At 37.0% G+C, this 16,461-nt stretch overlaps 2 protein-coding genes across 2 annotated transcripts in view; both read right to left on the bottom strand.

Annotated features, from left to right (window-relative positions):
- LOC120468570 (uncharacterized) overlaps positions 1-15,008 on the bottom strand; it is an 81,670-nt gene extending 66,662 nt beyond the window's left edge. Inside the window, exon 1 of the mRNA XM_089123546.1 lies at positions 14,904-15,008. The gene's annotated coding sequence lies outside the window, so the exon portion shown is untranslated. The remainder of the gene's footprint in view (positions 1-14,903) is intronic.
- On the bottom strand, positions 7,461-15,006 carry LOC120477526 (uncharacterized). The gene is made up of 2 exons (XM_039669171.2): positions 14,904-15,006; positions 7,461-14,774 (listed from the first exon to the last, which is right to left on the bottom strand). The coding sequence occupies exons 1-2, from the start codon at positions 14,959-14,961 to the stop codon at positions 13,945-13,947; spliced, it is 888 nt and encodes a 295-aa protein (XP_039525105.2). The 5' UTR covers positions 14,962-15,006; the 3' UTR covers positions 7,461-13,944.
- Positions 15,009-16,461: the final 1,453 nt, after the last annotated feature.

Here is a 16,461-nt window from a genome sequence, read left to right as displayed (position 1 = left end):
AAATGCTTTTTCCACAATGAGCAAACTTAAATATCTCAGTATGGGGACCTTCACCATTCTTATCCAAGAACGTTTTTATCCAGAAAAACGCAGCTCACCCGTTTACTTACATTTAATTACAATGCAGTCTTGACCTCCGCAAAATGGCGGACCCGTTGACGTATCGCAGCAACGTTCCAAAGCGGCCAATAGGGCGTCTATGTATATATTATGTCTATGATTGCAGAGGCCAGAAAGACTCACGGAGCACTGGCGATTCTAGGGGGTGGCTGAAAGCTCATTGGCCACCCCTGTGGCCACCCCAGATCTGATAGGTAGTTGGTCAAGTTCGTCAACACAAGAAACAAGAGAAATGCTGTCAATCAATGATGACAGCTGATCAAACGATTTCGGTCCTGTTTTACCTTTTTTAATAACACAGTAATAGTCATACTGAGGCTCTGAGAGCTGATTTCTGCTCAGCGGGCGTTTGGCCATGCAGGTCAGGTTACTAATGAGATGCGCGTGCTGGCTGCTGCTGCTCCGTGAAACAGGTGGACAGTCTTACAACAAATACAACGATAAAAACGTGGGAATCTGTAGATTGAGAGGTATGGTAATTTAATGTTTAGTTATATCGTAGTTCCCTGTGAATGTGTAGGAAAACTGAAAAAGTCGAACTACACTGTACTAGCTAGATTAGCATCCTGAGAGAGGCCATACCTTATTTCCACTCATACACCGCTATGAAATATAAAACGCTATTTTCTGGAAGACAGATGGTGGTTTTTGCAGATGTGTGTGTTCAATTATAGCTAATGTTATATTTTTCGCCAACCAGTGTGTGAAATATAGTGTGACAGTCTAGATTTAATTTAAAACACAAAAACAAGCTGTGACTTATTTATTTGCTCTGTGGTTTAAGGGTTGTTTAAAAAGGACTTTTTGTTTGTATCAATTAGCTCATCTTCACAGTCCACATATATTTTTAGAAGTTTAAATAGGCAGAGTAAATTGCATTAAAATGGCACAAATGTCATAAGTTAAATTATGAAGAAGCATCTTGACTATTTATGATTTTGAGTCTACTCTGTTTTGATTTTTAACTGTTTTGAACGGTTTGATTTTAAAAACGTATTAATGCTGAATCAAAGCCAACGTTTCAATTCATACTTCCATCAAGGCCTTGGACATGAATACTGTCTGGGTTGTAAAACACTTTTTGCACATTTTCATACATCACAAGGCATCCTAATGAAATTATTCAGTCATCAGGCCACTCTCTGTGTTACATGTGTTTGCTTTACTTATTTAAGTCCCCTCTTGTGGTTAAAAAAAAACACTCCTGACAAAGAACAAAGAAATTCAAATTCCAGTATCTCTAACAAATTATATCTAAGCTAAATAATAACATAAACTAAGCATGTAAAGAACAACAAATATTTTGTTTTTTTCCTCACAAACTTAGTTTTTTCTTTTGCTTTTACAGATACACTTTTGAATAAGGTCCTATATTTAAGCATTTTGGTTTGTCCTGTTGGATTTCTGTGTTTTCATGTAATCACAAGATGGTGCCTCAATTAGTAAAGCAAACTCAGGTAACAATACAGGTGACACAGATGATGAGCTGACGACTGATACATGTTATTCTATAGGATGAGTTAAGAGCAGTTTAATTTTGCTAATCTAATCTAACTTGTGAAGTGACAAGGACTTAAATACACTACAAGAAAATAGTTCTTAGAAAATATTTACCCTATCCTGACCATAATTACTGATTAAAAATAGACATGTTAAAATAACCAGAGATACTTGAGGACTGTCTGTAAATGGTGGTTAGGACTGTTTTTAACAGGATAGACACCTTTATTTGACAGTTATGAGACAGGAAATCATGGGAGAGAGAGACGATGTGACATGCAGCAAAGGACCGGGATTTGATCTATTTTCGGCTGCGTACATATACGCATTAACTTCGCTATGCCATGGCCACCCCACTCTAGCTTTGTGTCCCATCTTGGCCACCCCCCGAAAAATGTCCTGGATACGCCACTGTCACGGAGGCGATTGACATCTCACAAATCGAACTCGTATAACTGTCTGTCACACGTTCTACCATCACATCGTTACTTAATAAACAAAATAAGATAAAAGAATAAGCATCAAACAGAAATTACCCGCACACATGGGGTGTTTGAGGCGCACACACTGCAGACAGTTCAGCGCGCAGCTCTTAAAGGGGCCACACCTTATTTACACTCGTTAAAGTCTGAAATAAAACATTGCTGATTTTGTAATTGTGAAAGAGAGTCTATTGTGCACTTATTGTTTGAATGTCCCTATTTTTCAATCTTTGGAATGAGATGTCTCAATTTCTAGGTTTTAAAATGAATTGCAACCTTGTCTTAAATTTGTCATCTTCATACAAATGATTTTGACTTTCCTATAAGAAAAATGTATGTTATCGATTTTTTCTATTATTAGGAAAATTTCATATTCATCAAACTAAGTGGAGTAACTCAAAACCCAACTTTGCTCATTTCAAAACAGCCTTTAAAATGTATTTTGAGTCTTTAAATTTAAAAAAAAAAAAAAAAAAAAAAAAATCGAAAAGCCCAAAAGATCTGTATCTCTGCTAAAGGAATTTAATATGTCTGTGATCCCCTCTATCTTTTTTTTCTTTTTCTTTTTTCTTGTTTTTTTTTTTTTTTTCCAAATTATTGTTTCATGTTTTAGGCTACTTCTCAGATGTTATACTTATCAGAAAATGTGTAAAAGAAATGTCAAGAACTTGATATCAAACTCTGTGATTTTGAAAATTTAATAAAAATAAAACAAGATGAGAAATTAAATATTCCCAGCACTTTCTATGATGTAGTATGCTTGCTACATCATAGAAAGTAATAAGAAATTACTCTTTACATTAAGGTAGTAGCCTAGTGAGAACAGGGTGTTGGAGGAATCACTTTTTTTCTCTTTTTCATCAAACCGCAGTTTTTGCAAGTTCCCGCAATTTTTGCAAGTTCCCGCAATTTTTGCAAGTTCCCGCAATTTCATCGCATAAAATTGCATAAATATCCCGCATATTCCATCGCATTTTTAAAGAAAACGGGCCGCGTAATCAAGGATTTTTGCCCGCAACAATCACAAAAAAACTCCGCGTTTTTCTGGAAGGACTGTAAATACTGTGTATAGATCAATCTGATCTCACAGAGATTCGTAAGCATTTTATGAGGTGTCTAAATATTACGACCGCACTCGTACAAATTCGTATAAATTATTGTAAAATATGTATGAAAAAAGTGTGAAATGTCATGAGATCAGACATAAAAAATAGTGGGTTTAACATCAAAATGTATTGTCTGATGCTAAAAAGTATGTTTTTATAATGTGACCTTCTCCTCCTTGGTCAGTTTAAGGATAATTCATGCAATTTTATAGTATTTATTTGAAAGAATTAAAACAGATTCATGTTTATCCTTGTCTTATTCAGCTGGTTGAGATTGATATGGGATTTTGAAAGTAATTAGTAATTAAAAGTAATTAAATACTTTTTACAGAGAGTAATTAGTACAGTAATCTAATTACACTGTTGAAGAGGTAATTAGTAACAAGTTATTAATTACTTTTTTAGAGTAACTTACCCAACACTGCATACTTCACACCAAATGAGCAACATCTTTTAATGGAGACTTACGGGGAATTGAAGCACATCATACTCAGAAAAGGAAACACTGCCACTATTATAAAGGAGCAAGAAAGGGCATGGCAAACAATAGAGGATCGACTGAATGCGCTACTGAAAACGTCATAATTATACATTCAAAGAGTTACTTGTCATTTGCTCAAATGAACAACTGTAAACTTAAAAATGAACAGTGGAAGTCAATGTTGTAACATGTGTGAATCTGACAGCTGATTAATTTATGTTACTCCTTTTTGTTACATATCCTATCAATATTTATACAGAACAAACATGACTGGACCAAAGAGGACCTGGCAACAGGTCAAGATCAAATATAAGAACGTTTTGCAGACTGGTAAGTGTCTGATAAAATTTTGGGACCCAACAGTCTGCACAGGTAGCGGATGCCATCCCCAGAAAAGCACTAGGCTAACGCTTTTGCAGGTACACTAATTGTCGGGAAAAGCCAATGGGTCAGACCTCTCCCGAAAACACTCTTTCACATCTGAAAGGACTTCTCAATATAACTGCTTCATCATCTACGATGTCATCCAAAAATGGGCATGCCATTGTAAAGGACGAAACATTTATGTTTAGAGCTACTTATATTGCCTGACTTGATTGACAAAACTTTTGCTTCTTTATCAGTCATTTCTCTAATTCCCTCATCACATACAATAGCCTATTAAAGACCTATCTGTCAAACTTAGAACAACAGCAGTCTTCAAAAACACAATTGAACAGTAACAATGCCCATATGGATAATTATTATTATAGTTAATAATGGTAGGCTACCATCATAATGTTACAAGGTTCGGCTCGGCTTGTATCCTCCACATAACACGAGCCGCAACATGCTAGCACAAACAATTTTCACGCGATTTCTCCCAAGTGATAAAGATCATCTGCAAGCTCGTAAAACAGCAAAAAAAAAAATTATTTAAAAAAAAATCGCACCGTGTAAGCCCGCCTTAAGGGAGTATGAATATATAAACAGATGTTTCAGCATTAAATGCATTTTCTGAGAATTTATATTTCAAGTTTTGACTGCAAATGTCACGTCCATAATGCTGGAATTGCCCAATTTTAAAGAATTTCAACAATTTTTTTTTGTGTAGGTCTACGTATTTTATTGTTAACTTCAATTTATACTAATAGTAGTTTAAAAATGTAGTAGCCTTACATCCAACAAATCACACTCTACTGTTATGGTGGCAATTTCAGTAGATTTACTCACTAACATTGTTGTGGAAACACAATAAGAATGGAAAATAAAATATGGTAGTATCGTGCTACAGTGCACATTATATATCAGCTGCAGTTCTGGCGTCTCAGTCCCAATACTGTAAAACTCAACGTACATTCACATCACATGTTAATGTAGCAGTAGAGCAACACTCACAGGACACTGCACTTATTCACAATCACAAAAGTTCGTTATTTGCTCGTACTTTAAAGGGACTCTGTGTAGATTTTTAGGTATTTTATTATCTGAAATCAATATTTTTATTCATAAATATGTCCTCAATGGTGTACAAAAACCTCTGCAAATTATCTGACTTATCCTCGTAAATGAAGAATTTATTATCTTTATGTACATGGGACGGGTAGGTTTACGGAGGCTTCCATGTCCGTTCCGCCATCTTGAAAACTATAATAGCAGAGAGGGTCAAAAAGTACCACAAGCCAAACGCGTTTCCACAACGCGTTTTCGTTCAGACTCAGAGCCATCGTAACGTCACATTGAGAGGCGCATTCCCTGCAAGTTTAAACGGCTGCATTGCACTCCTATGATTGCTGATTGCTCTTTTGCTCTATTATTTGTAATTGCGGACCATATGCCGAGTCACAGGAGAATGCATCCTCCTCGCAAAAAAAGGCCAGACTTGAACGAAAAAGGAAACGTGACCGGAGGATTGCAAAAAACAAGACCATTCATTTTTCCGTCATAAAATTAATCGGATATGGTTCGATTTTCTGCGTTTTTCGCATCCAGAGCCAGCATTTTGAGAGGTCTTTTGACAATTCAGGGCCGGGGGAGCTCGTCCTCAAATCATTGAACATATGCGCCGTACTGCTTTCAGTTTCGGTTTTCAATTCGATCAAGTGTTTATGTTCTCTTCTCTATATTGGATTATGAAATTAATAAACCTCCCCTTTCAATCAGATTGAAATTTAGGATCGAATAAAGTGTGATTGAGCAGCCTATTCGATAACTAATGTATTATTTGGGCACAATATACACAATACATACACAATAACATAGCTGTTCTGTCTGCCCAGCGCTTCCACAGGGCCGCGCGCGGGTGTGTGTGTGTGTTTGTGTGTGTGTCCATACCTGGTCCATACCAGACACACTGCCAGTCTCCGTTCAGAATCGATTGGTTCACGGAAATTGGTGGTCTTGTTTTTAATATGTGGCTCCAGAATCGCTAGCAAAGCATCAAACTGTCCCGCTGACATTCTGAGGTAAATTTTGAATCGCTCAGGATAAATTCGCAACTCCTTGATAATGAACTCCTTCCTCTCGGCGCAATTTCAGGATTGGATGGATATTTTCTATTTCTTCTCTTTTCAATATGAGAGAGGGCAAAAATCATCCTCACTGCTTGACGAATCCATTTGGTATTTTTGCGTTTTTTCCCGCAAAGGTTTAATAAATAGGCTACGCAACGGACTCGGTGTGCAAGGTTTCTCTGCGTGACGAATTTTTAGGTTGACGTACAGGAAAATACGCATACGAATATTTCGTGCTCAGTGTGCAATGGCCTTAAATATCGGGATAGCGTTTTCAACCGTGGAAATAGCTAATGCAGCAGAAAGATTTCAGAAGAGACGCTGAAGTTGCCTGCTTTCTCCTCGACAGACAGGTTAGTCAATGTTACAGTCTGACTTAATTTGTCATTGCTTGGTTGTGTACTTTATTATATAGACAGTATAACATTTATAGGTAAAAAAGTTAAACAAGGTCTTTGATGAATAGCAGCTATTGACTACTTTACTCGCAGCTATTGTGAAGGAAGGTGCTAAAAACAAGGTTTGTAAGTTAATTCGATAAATTCAGTAAGAATATAGAGATAATGATTGTAAGAAAATATTGAAGAAAATATTGCTCTCTGTAAGATTTTCTATAGCTTTCTTTTTATATATAAATGATCAATTAGCTAAAATTGTGATTTTGCTATGTGGATAAGATTGTACAGAGAATTAAAATTAATTTATACAGCTAGACACATAAATTGTACACATAAGTTAACACATAAGTTGCTGTTTTTTTTTAAGTTACAAACCTGTTCACCCAGAGAAAAACTCGATGAAGTGTTACTACAAGACATCCTGTCATAGCATTTTTGGTACATAACGGCAACCGTAGATGCAATACGCACTTGAAAAAGCGAGGCGCTGGAGAGCAAAATTCGTTTGAATGCAAAATACTATTTAACCACTAGATGGGGGTATTTCCTACACAGAGTCCCTTTAAAGCTTTGCCGGGTAAAAATTTCATTGGCGTTCTGTTCTAATGCATTTTTCCTGAGCGCGTACTGAATTGTGCGCGCACTGTCAAACAGCGCCAAACTGTTGTTAAGTCAGACCCATTTGATAGCGATGGGAGGCCGTGACCGAGAGAGCTATAGTTACATTGAAAAAATATGCAAACAAGCCACTTTTAAATTGAGCTGTTTTGATGAATACAAAAGTTGGATGACCCTCCCCTATTTTCCTCCGGTAGACCTTTCCATAAATACCGAACGGTCCCAAAGTAAATTTGTGGTACTGACCATTTTTATTAGCACCATTTGTATAGGTTCATATGGAAAAACAAAAAAAAAATATTCTGAAGACAATGTTCAAACCCTTTGATTACACAAACAAAAGTAAATGAAGTCACTTTTTATTTCTCTATGAAATCAGTACAGTACATACAGTACATTATTGGCCATATACAGTATATCAGGGCTATTCAATTAGTTTCATTCCAGGTCCGGATTATTAAATCGAAAAGTTGAGGTGGGCCGATGGGTTTAGCTTACTTATTGAAACATAACAGTATCAATAAATAAGCTAAAGTGATATGCAGACCATAACCTAATAAATAACTTATTTACAGCTATACAAATATATTAATTATACAATATCATAGGTAAGAATTATTTTATTAATAATTATTATAGGCTTAAATTAAAATATCCTGACAGTGAGACTTTCGTAACCATAGGAAAAACCATGCATGGCTCACTACAACTGTATAAAAAAATGCCTAAACAGGTAAAATCTATACATACATTTCTGCCTAAACCATGGTAAATTATTACATTCATGAATCATGGTAAATGTTTGTAAGGGTGGTGATTAGAAGATTTATAGTCTTCTAACTTTGTTAATTTTTTTCTGCTATTCAGTAGTGTTGGGAATGTTAAGACTGTTTCATCGGATTTAAAAGTTTTGTAACAGAGAGGAGTGTCCGATTGAAACGCTTCTGGGGAAAAATCAAAGATAACGACTGTAGACTATGTACCGCAAGGATCGGTTTTAGGCCCTCTGCTATTCTCAATATACAGTATATGCTGCCACTTGGTAATATTATAAGAAAACACGGAATTAACTTCCACTGTTACGCTGACGACACTCAATTATATATTTCATCACGACCAGATGAAAACACTAACTTATCTAAAATGACAGAGTGTCTCAAAGATATAAAATGCTGGATGACGCGTTATTTCCTGCTATTAAATTCAGATAAAACGGAGGTATTACTTATTGGTCCAAAAAACTACTCACAAAACCTCACACAATACAACTTTAATATAGACGGATGTCCTGTTACTTTATCCACAACAGTAAAAGACCTGGGTGTTATACTAGACTGCAACTTCAAAATTATATTTCATGTGTTACAAGAACAGCCTTTTTCCACCTTAGAAACATTGCTAAGCTACGTAACATGCTATCTGTTTCTGATGCAGAAAAGTTAGTTAATGCATTCATGACCTCGAGACTAGACTACTGTAATGCTTTATTAGCCGGTTGTCCTGCATCGTCAACAAACAAGCTACAGTGAGTACAAAATGCAGCTGCTAGAGTTCTTACTAGGTCAAGAAAATATAATCATATAACACCGATTTTATCATCTCTACACTGGTTACCTATTAAGTTCCGTATCAACTACAAAGTACTACTACTGACCTATAAAGCCCTAAATGGTTTAGCTCCTATGTACTTAACGGACCTTCTTTCGCCCTACAATCCACCGCGTTCCAAGGTTGTCTAAGCGATGCTGGGCCAAAACATTTTTTGTCACATACATCAAACGTCTCCTCACTATCGGCTAGCTACCTGTCCCCTAAACACACTGTAAAAAAAACGCGGTCTCTGTAGACACCACAGGCTCCACAAACGGCAACAAAAACAATCATGTCTTACCCGGACCACGAAACCTAACAAACAGTGTTCCAGCCAATCACTGGCAAGAAGTATTTGAGGGTGGGTCTGGGGGGTTAGTGCGCGTGCACATGAAGGGTGTGTGTGTGTGTGAAGGAGAGCAGCGAAGCATCAGAGGGAAGTTTGAAAAATGACCGACACACGACCAGAGACGTCGTTCTGAGGAACAAATTAAAAAGAAGAAGGAGTCGGATAAAGAATGTGCTAAGTTCCGAATTTACATCGGTAGCAAAGCTTTCGAACGATGGCGAGAACTCCGGCGGCAGAAGGGCTTCCAGTCCGACATTCAGGTTGCTCTGTTTTTGCTTGACAGGTGGGTAACGTTAAATTGTTTTTTTTCTTCTAAATTGACGCTTATGTTCACCAAACCCACACAAGGATATAATTAGCTAGAACTATGCACGTTCACAATTATTTCAGGAAGCACGGAAGGGAGGGGGAGGAGATGAGATGCGGAGGAGGGAGGGTCTAGCTCCGATTTGTTTGAAAATATTCGAACGTCAACACCCAGGATCGCTTTGAGAACCTTTAAGATCACTAAATTCAAGGCTTCTGGTCATTCCTAGGATATCTAAGTCCACTAAAGGAGGGAGGGCGTTCTCGCATTTAGCTCCAAAACTCTGGAATAGCCTTCCCGATACGGTCCGAGGATCTGACTCGCTGACACAGTTTAAAACTAGATTAAAGACGCATCTCTAGTCAAGCATTCACATAATGCTTACCTTTTAGTCCTCTGTTATGCCATACGGAACCGTTTGCCACTGAAACTGCTTAACGCACCAGTGGGGCTCGACAGCCTTTTAGACAAACGGGTCGGCGCGTATGGTTGGGCTGCGGAGAGTTCAGGTTACGGAGAGTTTGTGAGATAGTGGTTTTCTAACACCGACTCCCGTATAATGGAAATCATTATGAACATCAGCTATGCTCATTATTTCCCAACTGCCTTTCTGCTGTTATCTCGGGACGCTTGTCCCGAGAAAAATGGCGTTCGTCAGGTCCAGTTTTGTATCCAGCCTCTCACGGGGATTTCGGATGCCCCAACGCCTGTGATGAAAAGACCAGCGCCTGTGAAGAGACGACTCAACGCTGGCGATATGTTACGGCGCCGTTTTATATATAAACAATATTTATATTTAATATTTTATATATAAACAATATGAATGTAAGCCAGAGGAGAACTGGGGCTCGTTCTTCGTACGTCGCTAACTCAGTTAGCTGGATTTGATTGTTGGCGATTTGCCATGATCTTGGATCGTTTGGTTCTTCGACGCTCATCCTGGATTTGCTGTCATAGCAACAGGTCCGTCAGCTTGAACCTGCTCGCGAGCAGGCTTATTTCATGTAAACAGGATTAGATCGCGGCTGATACGGGAAGTCCTTCAGCGCAGCGCGATAGTGTAGCCTAATTTCTGAGATTTTTTATTTTTTTTCTCGTGAAACGATCATCGTGAGGGTGTCGTTTAAATACATTATTATTTTGTTGGAAATGCACATTAACGTTCGATTCGATGTCGGGCTTCAACAACAGCACAAAATGTTTGCATTGCCCTAAAATTATTTGCAAGTGGCTTCCTTTACACTATTGGAGATGCGGAGAACTTGAGAAGCTTTCTGTCGTGCCATTCACAAAGTAGTGCTCTTAGTTTTTTTTTTTTGTTTTTTTTTTTGCCAACTTAGGGTATATTATAATTTTTAATGAAGATAATGCAATCATGATGACCATGCCAATTATGACTTACAGTCCCTCAGGCTTAACTTACGTGATTGGTGCCATACACTGTAGACTACACACATGTTCCCATCAAGGCCTCGATGAAGGGATTTTGTGAGCAGAAAGGGGGCTTATACAGTGCAGCCAAATTACTATTACAATTTTTAATATTCCAGATTTGGAATATTATATCACTTTTTTTAAAAGGCATTTGACAAGTAAAAATCTTTTGATGAGTAAAATCTTTTAGATGGTGTGTGACCATGTTCTATATCACAAATCAGTGTAAAGCAAAATGACCAGTGCATGACTCAAGAATTTTAAGAGATTCACATTTATGAACATTATTTGAACATGGTAAGGACAATTATAAATATCAAACTCACGGTATTACATATAATTATGCTGAGAACTGCATTTTTCCATTAAACAGGTGATTACAACAGGATCCTGCATGGAGACAGGTGTTTTATGACTCCATTCCCTGACCCAAACCCCAGACCAGTTACAATGCAGCTCTAGGACAAGGGCACACAATGACATGAGCTTTGGCCAACTAAAGGGAAGATTTCAGGGTCTGAAAAGCCTGAGGGTTGCACCTGACAGGGCCTGTGACATTGCATGTGCCATATTACACAACACTGCCAACATCAGAAAAAGAAAAAAAAAATGTTTAATTAAGCCTAAAATAAAAGACAAGACAAATTAGCTAAACTCTATTTGCTTAGAGTTTTATTTCAATAGTTCTTTGTAAAGAAAAGCCAGTCATTCAATCATCTTTTTAAAAGATATTATACAAGGTCAGCAATAGTACTCTGTGTGATTTTACTCTGAAGTTTATTTTGAAGCAACTCTATTTCTAGTGCAATTTTTTCTTAGTCAAGTTCTGTTTCTCCCCCTGATTTTTGTTTTTTCAAAATACTCTATTTTCTTTTGAAGACTCATATAGGGAACAAATTTAACCCTGTGTCATTTGTGTCACCCATGCCTCATGCAACAAATAAAAAGCAAAAGTTGTCTCTACACTGCCCACCCCTGTATCACTGCTGTGTGCAGACTCTTCTGTAGGCCTTTCTGTACATGTGGACTCCTGTCAGAAATAATAGGCATAGGCACAAGTAGAAATCAATTAAAGCCATTAATTAAATTAAAGTACTTCCTCCAAAGGACAGTCATCTGAGAAGTTTTCTTCACTCTCCAGTGCAATGTGATTGATAACTCATTGCAATACATTAACATAAGTATTATCAGTTTTTACTTTCACAAGACAAAGCAATTTATCATTACTCAAGATTTAACAGTTGAAATGACTAAACTAGACAATTTGGATTATAGGTCTACTTCATTTAATGCACCAACAAATTATTTCACAGTGTACAAAGATAATTTAAATCTCATTTCCCAGTGATGAAGGTGTTGCTGCTACTGGTCCCTGATGTGGGTCTGGAAGAACTGAACCCAGGGATGCCCTTCACAACAGGCCAATTCACATTCAACCCAAGGGTCAGCTCTTCTGCCAGGGTCAGGAGCATCATTATTATTTTTTTCTCAGCCTTTTTCCTGGTTGCTTTTATAAACAGACAATAATATATTTAACAGTGCCTTTTTAAAAGGCCTAAAATTACCATTAAGTAGAATATTTTTGTACTTCACTTTCACCATGTCCATTGTTATAGTGTGGTGACTCGACATTACAATGAACAAAGTAATTATGAAATTATGAAAATAAAAATAAAATAATAATAAGTTATTAAAACATCTAACATGGCCACCACAAACGCATTTAATTTGTCTTCTAGTTTTGCCAGCACTCTCTCCTGGCTTTTGCACACTTTGAGGTGTTCCCTGGCGTTTTAATTAAAGACTGAAATTCGGCATAACCTTGCATTAAAAGCGCTTGCTCTGCTTGGGAGAAAAACTGGGCGTGTTCTTTGGCCATGCTGAACAGCCAATATCAGCGCTGCTGATCACTGGTTCTGCTATCGATACATGTCCCCTTTTAAACCAACCCGAGAACGCGCAGTTATCTCAGATAACTCAATCCAGCGATACTAATCATAAACAACAGGTGTGTTCGAAGAACCCAATTAGCCGGATCATGATTAGCACGATGATATCATCTTAGATGTCTCATTTGATCTCGGATGTTTTAAGCAACAAACGAAGAACGAGCCCCTGGCCCCCAGCTGAGCCTGGGTTCTCCCAAGGTTTTTTCTCCATCCAATCTGATGGAGTTTTGGTTCCTTGCCACTGTCGCCTTGCTTTTGGCTTGCTTAGTCGGGGTTATTTAGTATTTAATATTTAACAATATTATTGATCTGTGTTGTACTACTTTCATGTTATCACTGTGAAGCTGCTTTGATACAATCTGTATTGTGAAAAGCGCTATATAAATAAATGTGACTTGACTTAACTTCTCACTTGATGTCGCAACGCTGTTTAATAATAGTGTCTGGGACCAAGAGTAAATGCAACTCCTTTAAGCTTTGCGTTTCATTATCCGCTAGGCCGTGCTGCCTAGTTCAAAGTAAACTAGAGAAACAACTAAACCAGCGCTATTTTGTTCTCTATGTGTTGTTACTGACCGAGAAACCGCTTCAGATGATTCAGTGACAGAACGGTCCGAACGAATCCAAATCGTTTCAGACCGTTATGCAAGCGCGTTTGGCCAATTCATGGAAAGGAAATAATCGAACCAACGAATGATTAATATCGCTGGTTTAGTCAACAGAAATACGGGACACACATAATTACTGCTTAAATATTCGGACTGAAAACATTTCTCTCAGGTCAGTTGGAGCGCTCATGCCTCATGGTACACACACAGTGTGTATAGTCGTCCAGCTGCAGGCGTCCCTGCGGCCACGCGCATATCTAACCAAATTTAGCCCCACCACCAGAAAATAGGAGGGAGGTTGGGATGTCCTCGGGCCGTATGAAAATGATTGGCGGGCCGCACTTGGCCCGCAGGCCGCCAATTGAATAGCCCTGCAGTATATTAATAAAAACCCATTCAACCATAAACTACCCCGAGACCAAACTTGACAGAATTCAATATATTAACATCTACTGTACACTTTAAATGTGAGTTTCTAACATCGTTGAACTCATTAACATTAACATAGTTTTAATGGACTGATGGCACCATTGTTTCACAAGTGCTTTTGCTCACACAACAATGCTTCTTCTTATGAGTCAGTAGATTAGAAGAACAGGTGAAACTCTTCCCACATGAAAAGCACTGGTGCGGCTTCTCTCCAGTATGAACACTCTCGTGAGCTTTCAAGGACGATGAATGAGAGAAACTCTTACCACAGAGTGAGCACTTGAACGGTTTCTCTCCAGTATGAATTCTTCGGTGTCTTTTTAAGTTGCTTAATGTATTAAAGCTCTTTCCACAGTCAAAGCACATATAAGGTCTCACACCAGTATGAATACTCTGGTGAACTTGTAAATTTTTCAGTAGTGAAAAACCTTTTCCACAAAAAGAGCAAACATGAGCCTTCACACTATCATGAACTTTAAGGTGTTCTCTTAAGTTTTGGTCAAAAACAAATGTTTTATCACACTGAACACAGCCGAATGATCTCACTCCAGTGTGAGAGTGCAGATGAGTGGTGAGAGAGGTTTTGGATGCGAAACTTTTTCCACACTGAGTGCATGTAAACGGTTTTTCTCCAGTGTGAACTAGTAGGTGTCTCTTCAAGTGTCCTTTAAGAACAAAACTCTTTCCACACTCAGTACATGTATAAGGTCTTTTTCCAGTGTGAAATCTCATGTGTCTCGTTAGGTTTGATTTATTGTTTAAACTCTTTCCACACTCAGAACAAGTGAAAGAATCTTTTTCATCAGTTTTTAGAGCACTTTTCTGTGCCAAATTCTTTTCAGTCTGTGAAATGATGTTTTCATCTTCATTTGCAAAATTATGCTGATTGTCTTCATTCACTTCCATTGCGTCTAAAATCAACATATTAAATTGCCATCATTTAAATAAAGGAGGACAAACGAGAAACTTAAAAAAAATTAATTTAGCATTGTATTGTTATATGTCAGTTTTCATTAATTAGAATCAAGGAAAACACCAACCTAGTTGTTCCTCTTTATCTTCATCTTTTATTCTGCAGGGTTCTTCTTTAAACTCCATCTTTTCAATAGTATGTCAGTAGTTTCTCCTGGAGTAATTCCTCTTGCTTGCTTCTTCTCCTGTGGGAAGATGGGAATGTACATGTACATGATTATTTTGAAGAAAAAAAAAACGGAATTATTACTTTGGAAAAAAAGAAAAGAAAAAAAAAGAAATTAACTTTAGCTGGGAAATAACTTTATTCTAGCGCTGATATGAAGCCAAAACAATCTCACTGTAAAGCTGCTTTGGAACAATCTACTTTGTTGAAAGCCCTATATACATATGAAGGTGACTTGACTTTGTGTCGTTTTTACATTATTTATCATAGACTGATTCAGTTAAAGAATTAGGGAGTATTAGAACAAACCAAACACTCTTGAACTCAAATGTCTTTGACATATGGTATGTCTGAAATAATGTATTCTTCGGATGCTCAGTGTGTTACACATTGTTACACAAACGTTACCAGGTTTCATCCAAACATACCATAAAATATCGCTCAACATAATACATAACCTTAACAAATTGACATGTGAACAATACGATCGTTAGTCAGTATGAGCTAAAATGAGGCACCTACAGTCAATTTTAAATCGGACAATGTAATTTAAAAGAAATCATTTAGGATTGAAATTCTGACTCAAATTAATTCGGAAATCATTCACGTTTTGATTCACCAAACATTTGGGTTTATATTTTACCTGATAAATACTACAATGGATGTACTTGCAGTTCGAAAAACACACCATTTACTGCAGCATGAACAGCTTTTAATCCCCTCACAGATCGTGAACCGACGTGGGTGTTGTTTTATTGTTGTTTTTGTCCTCATGGCACGGGCCAGTGTTTCCACCTTGTGGACAAAATAATTATTGCAAAACAATTCAAGACGCACAAAGAACCGAAGTAGGCCTTTACATCGGGCTAAAAGCTGCAGTTTACTTTTTTGTTTTTAAAAATTACAAAATGTATAATAATCACTAGTACACCTATAATAGACAGGTCGGGTCGTACCACTGGGAGTTCCTCAGTTCCTCCCTGGTGAAAAGGAAATATATTTAAATTGTGCTTTTTTGGACATACAACGTATACTATATTAAGTGCATATAAAATGTGTATTTTTTAAACAACTTCAAGTATATTAAATGTATTTAAAGATATGCTTAAAGTATATTTTAAGCTATTTGTAATATAATTTAATATATTAAATTGTGCTCAAATGGAACCACTTCAAGTACATTTAGTGCATTTAAGTGTTTCTTTACAGCTCATTAAAAATATATTAGCATTACACTAATTGTTTATTATAATGCTGTTTTATTCAGTATTCAAAATTATATATTAAAAAGTGCAAAAATAATTAAATATAAATTGTTAAGACATACACACTCTGAAATCAAGAAAACTGTAATATACTATCTTGTGCACATTGCAAAATAAATACATAATGATACATTAAGGGTACAGCAGCATATGTAATCTCTTTAACATAAGATATATATACATTTCATTTATACT

This window comes from Pimephales promelas, chromosome 19 (assembly GCF_988280905.1).
Source record: "Pimephales promelas chromosome 19, fPimPro1.hap1.1, whole genome shotgun sequence".
Classification (NCBI taxonomy): Eukaryota; Metazoa; Chordata; class Actinopteri; order Cypriniformes; family Leuciscidae; genus Pimephales; species Pimephales promelas.
The sequence above is the reverse complement of the archived record's forward strand: the minus strand, read 5'-3'. Positions and strand labels throughout refer to the sequence as shown.

Coding starts and splice junctions, on each gene's coding strand:
- LOC120477526 (XM_039669171.2), bottom strand. CDS start 14,961: ATGGAGTTTAAAGAAGAACCCTGCAGAATAAAAGATGAAGATAAAGAG. Junction 14,775..14,903: donor AGATAAAGAGGAACAACTAG/GTTGGTGTTTTC, acceptor TGTTGATTTTAG/ACGCAATGGAAGTGAATGAA.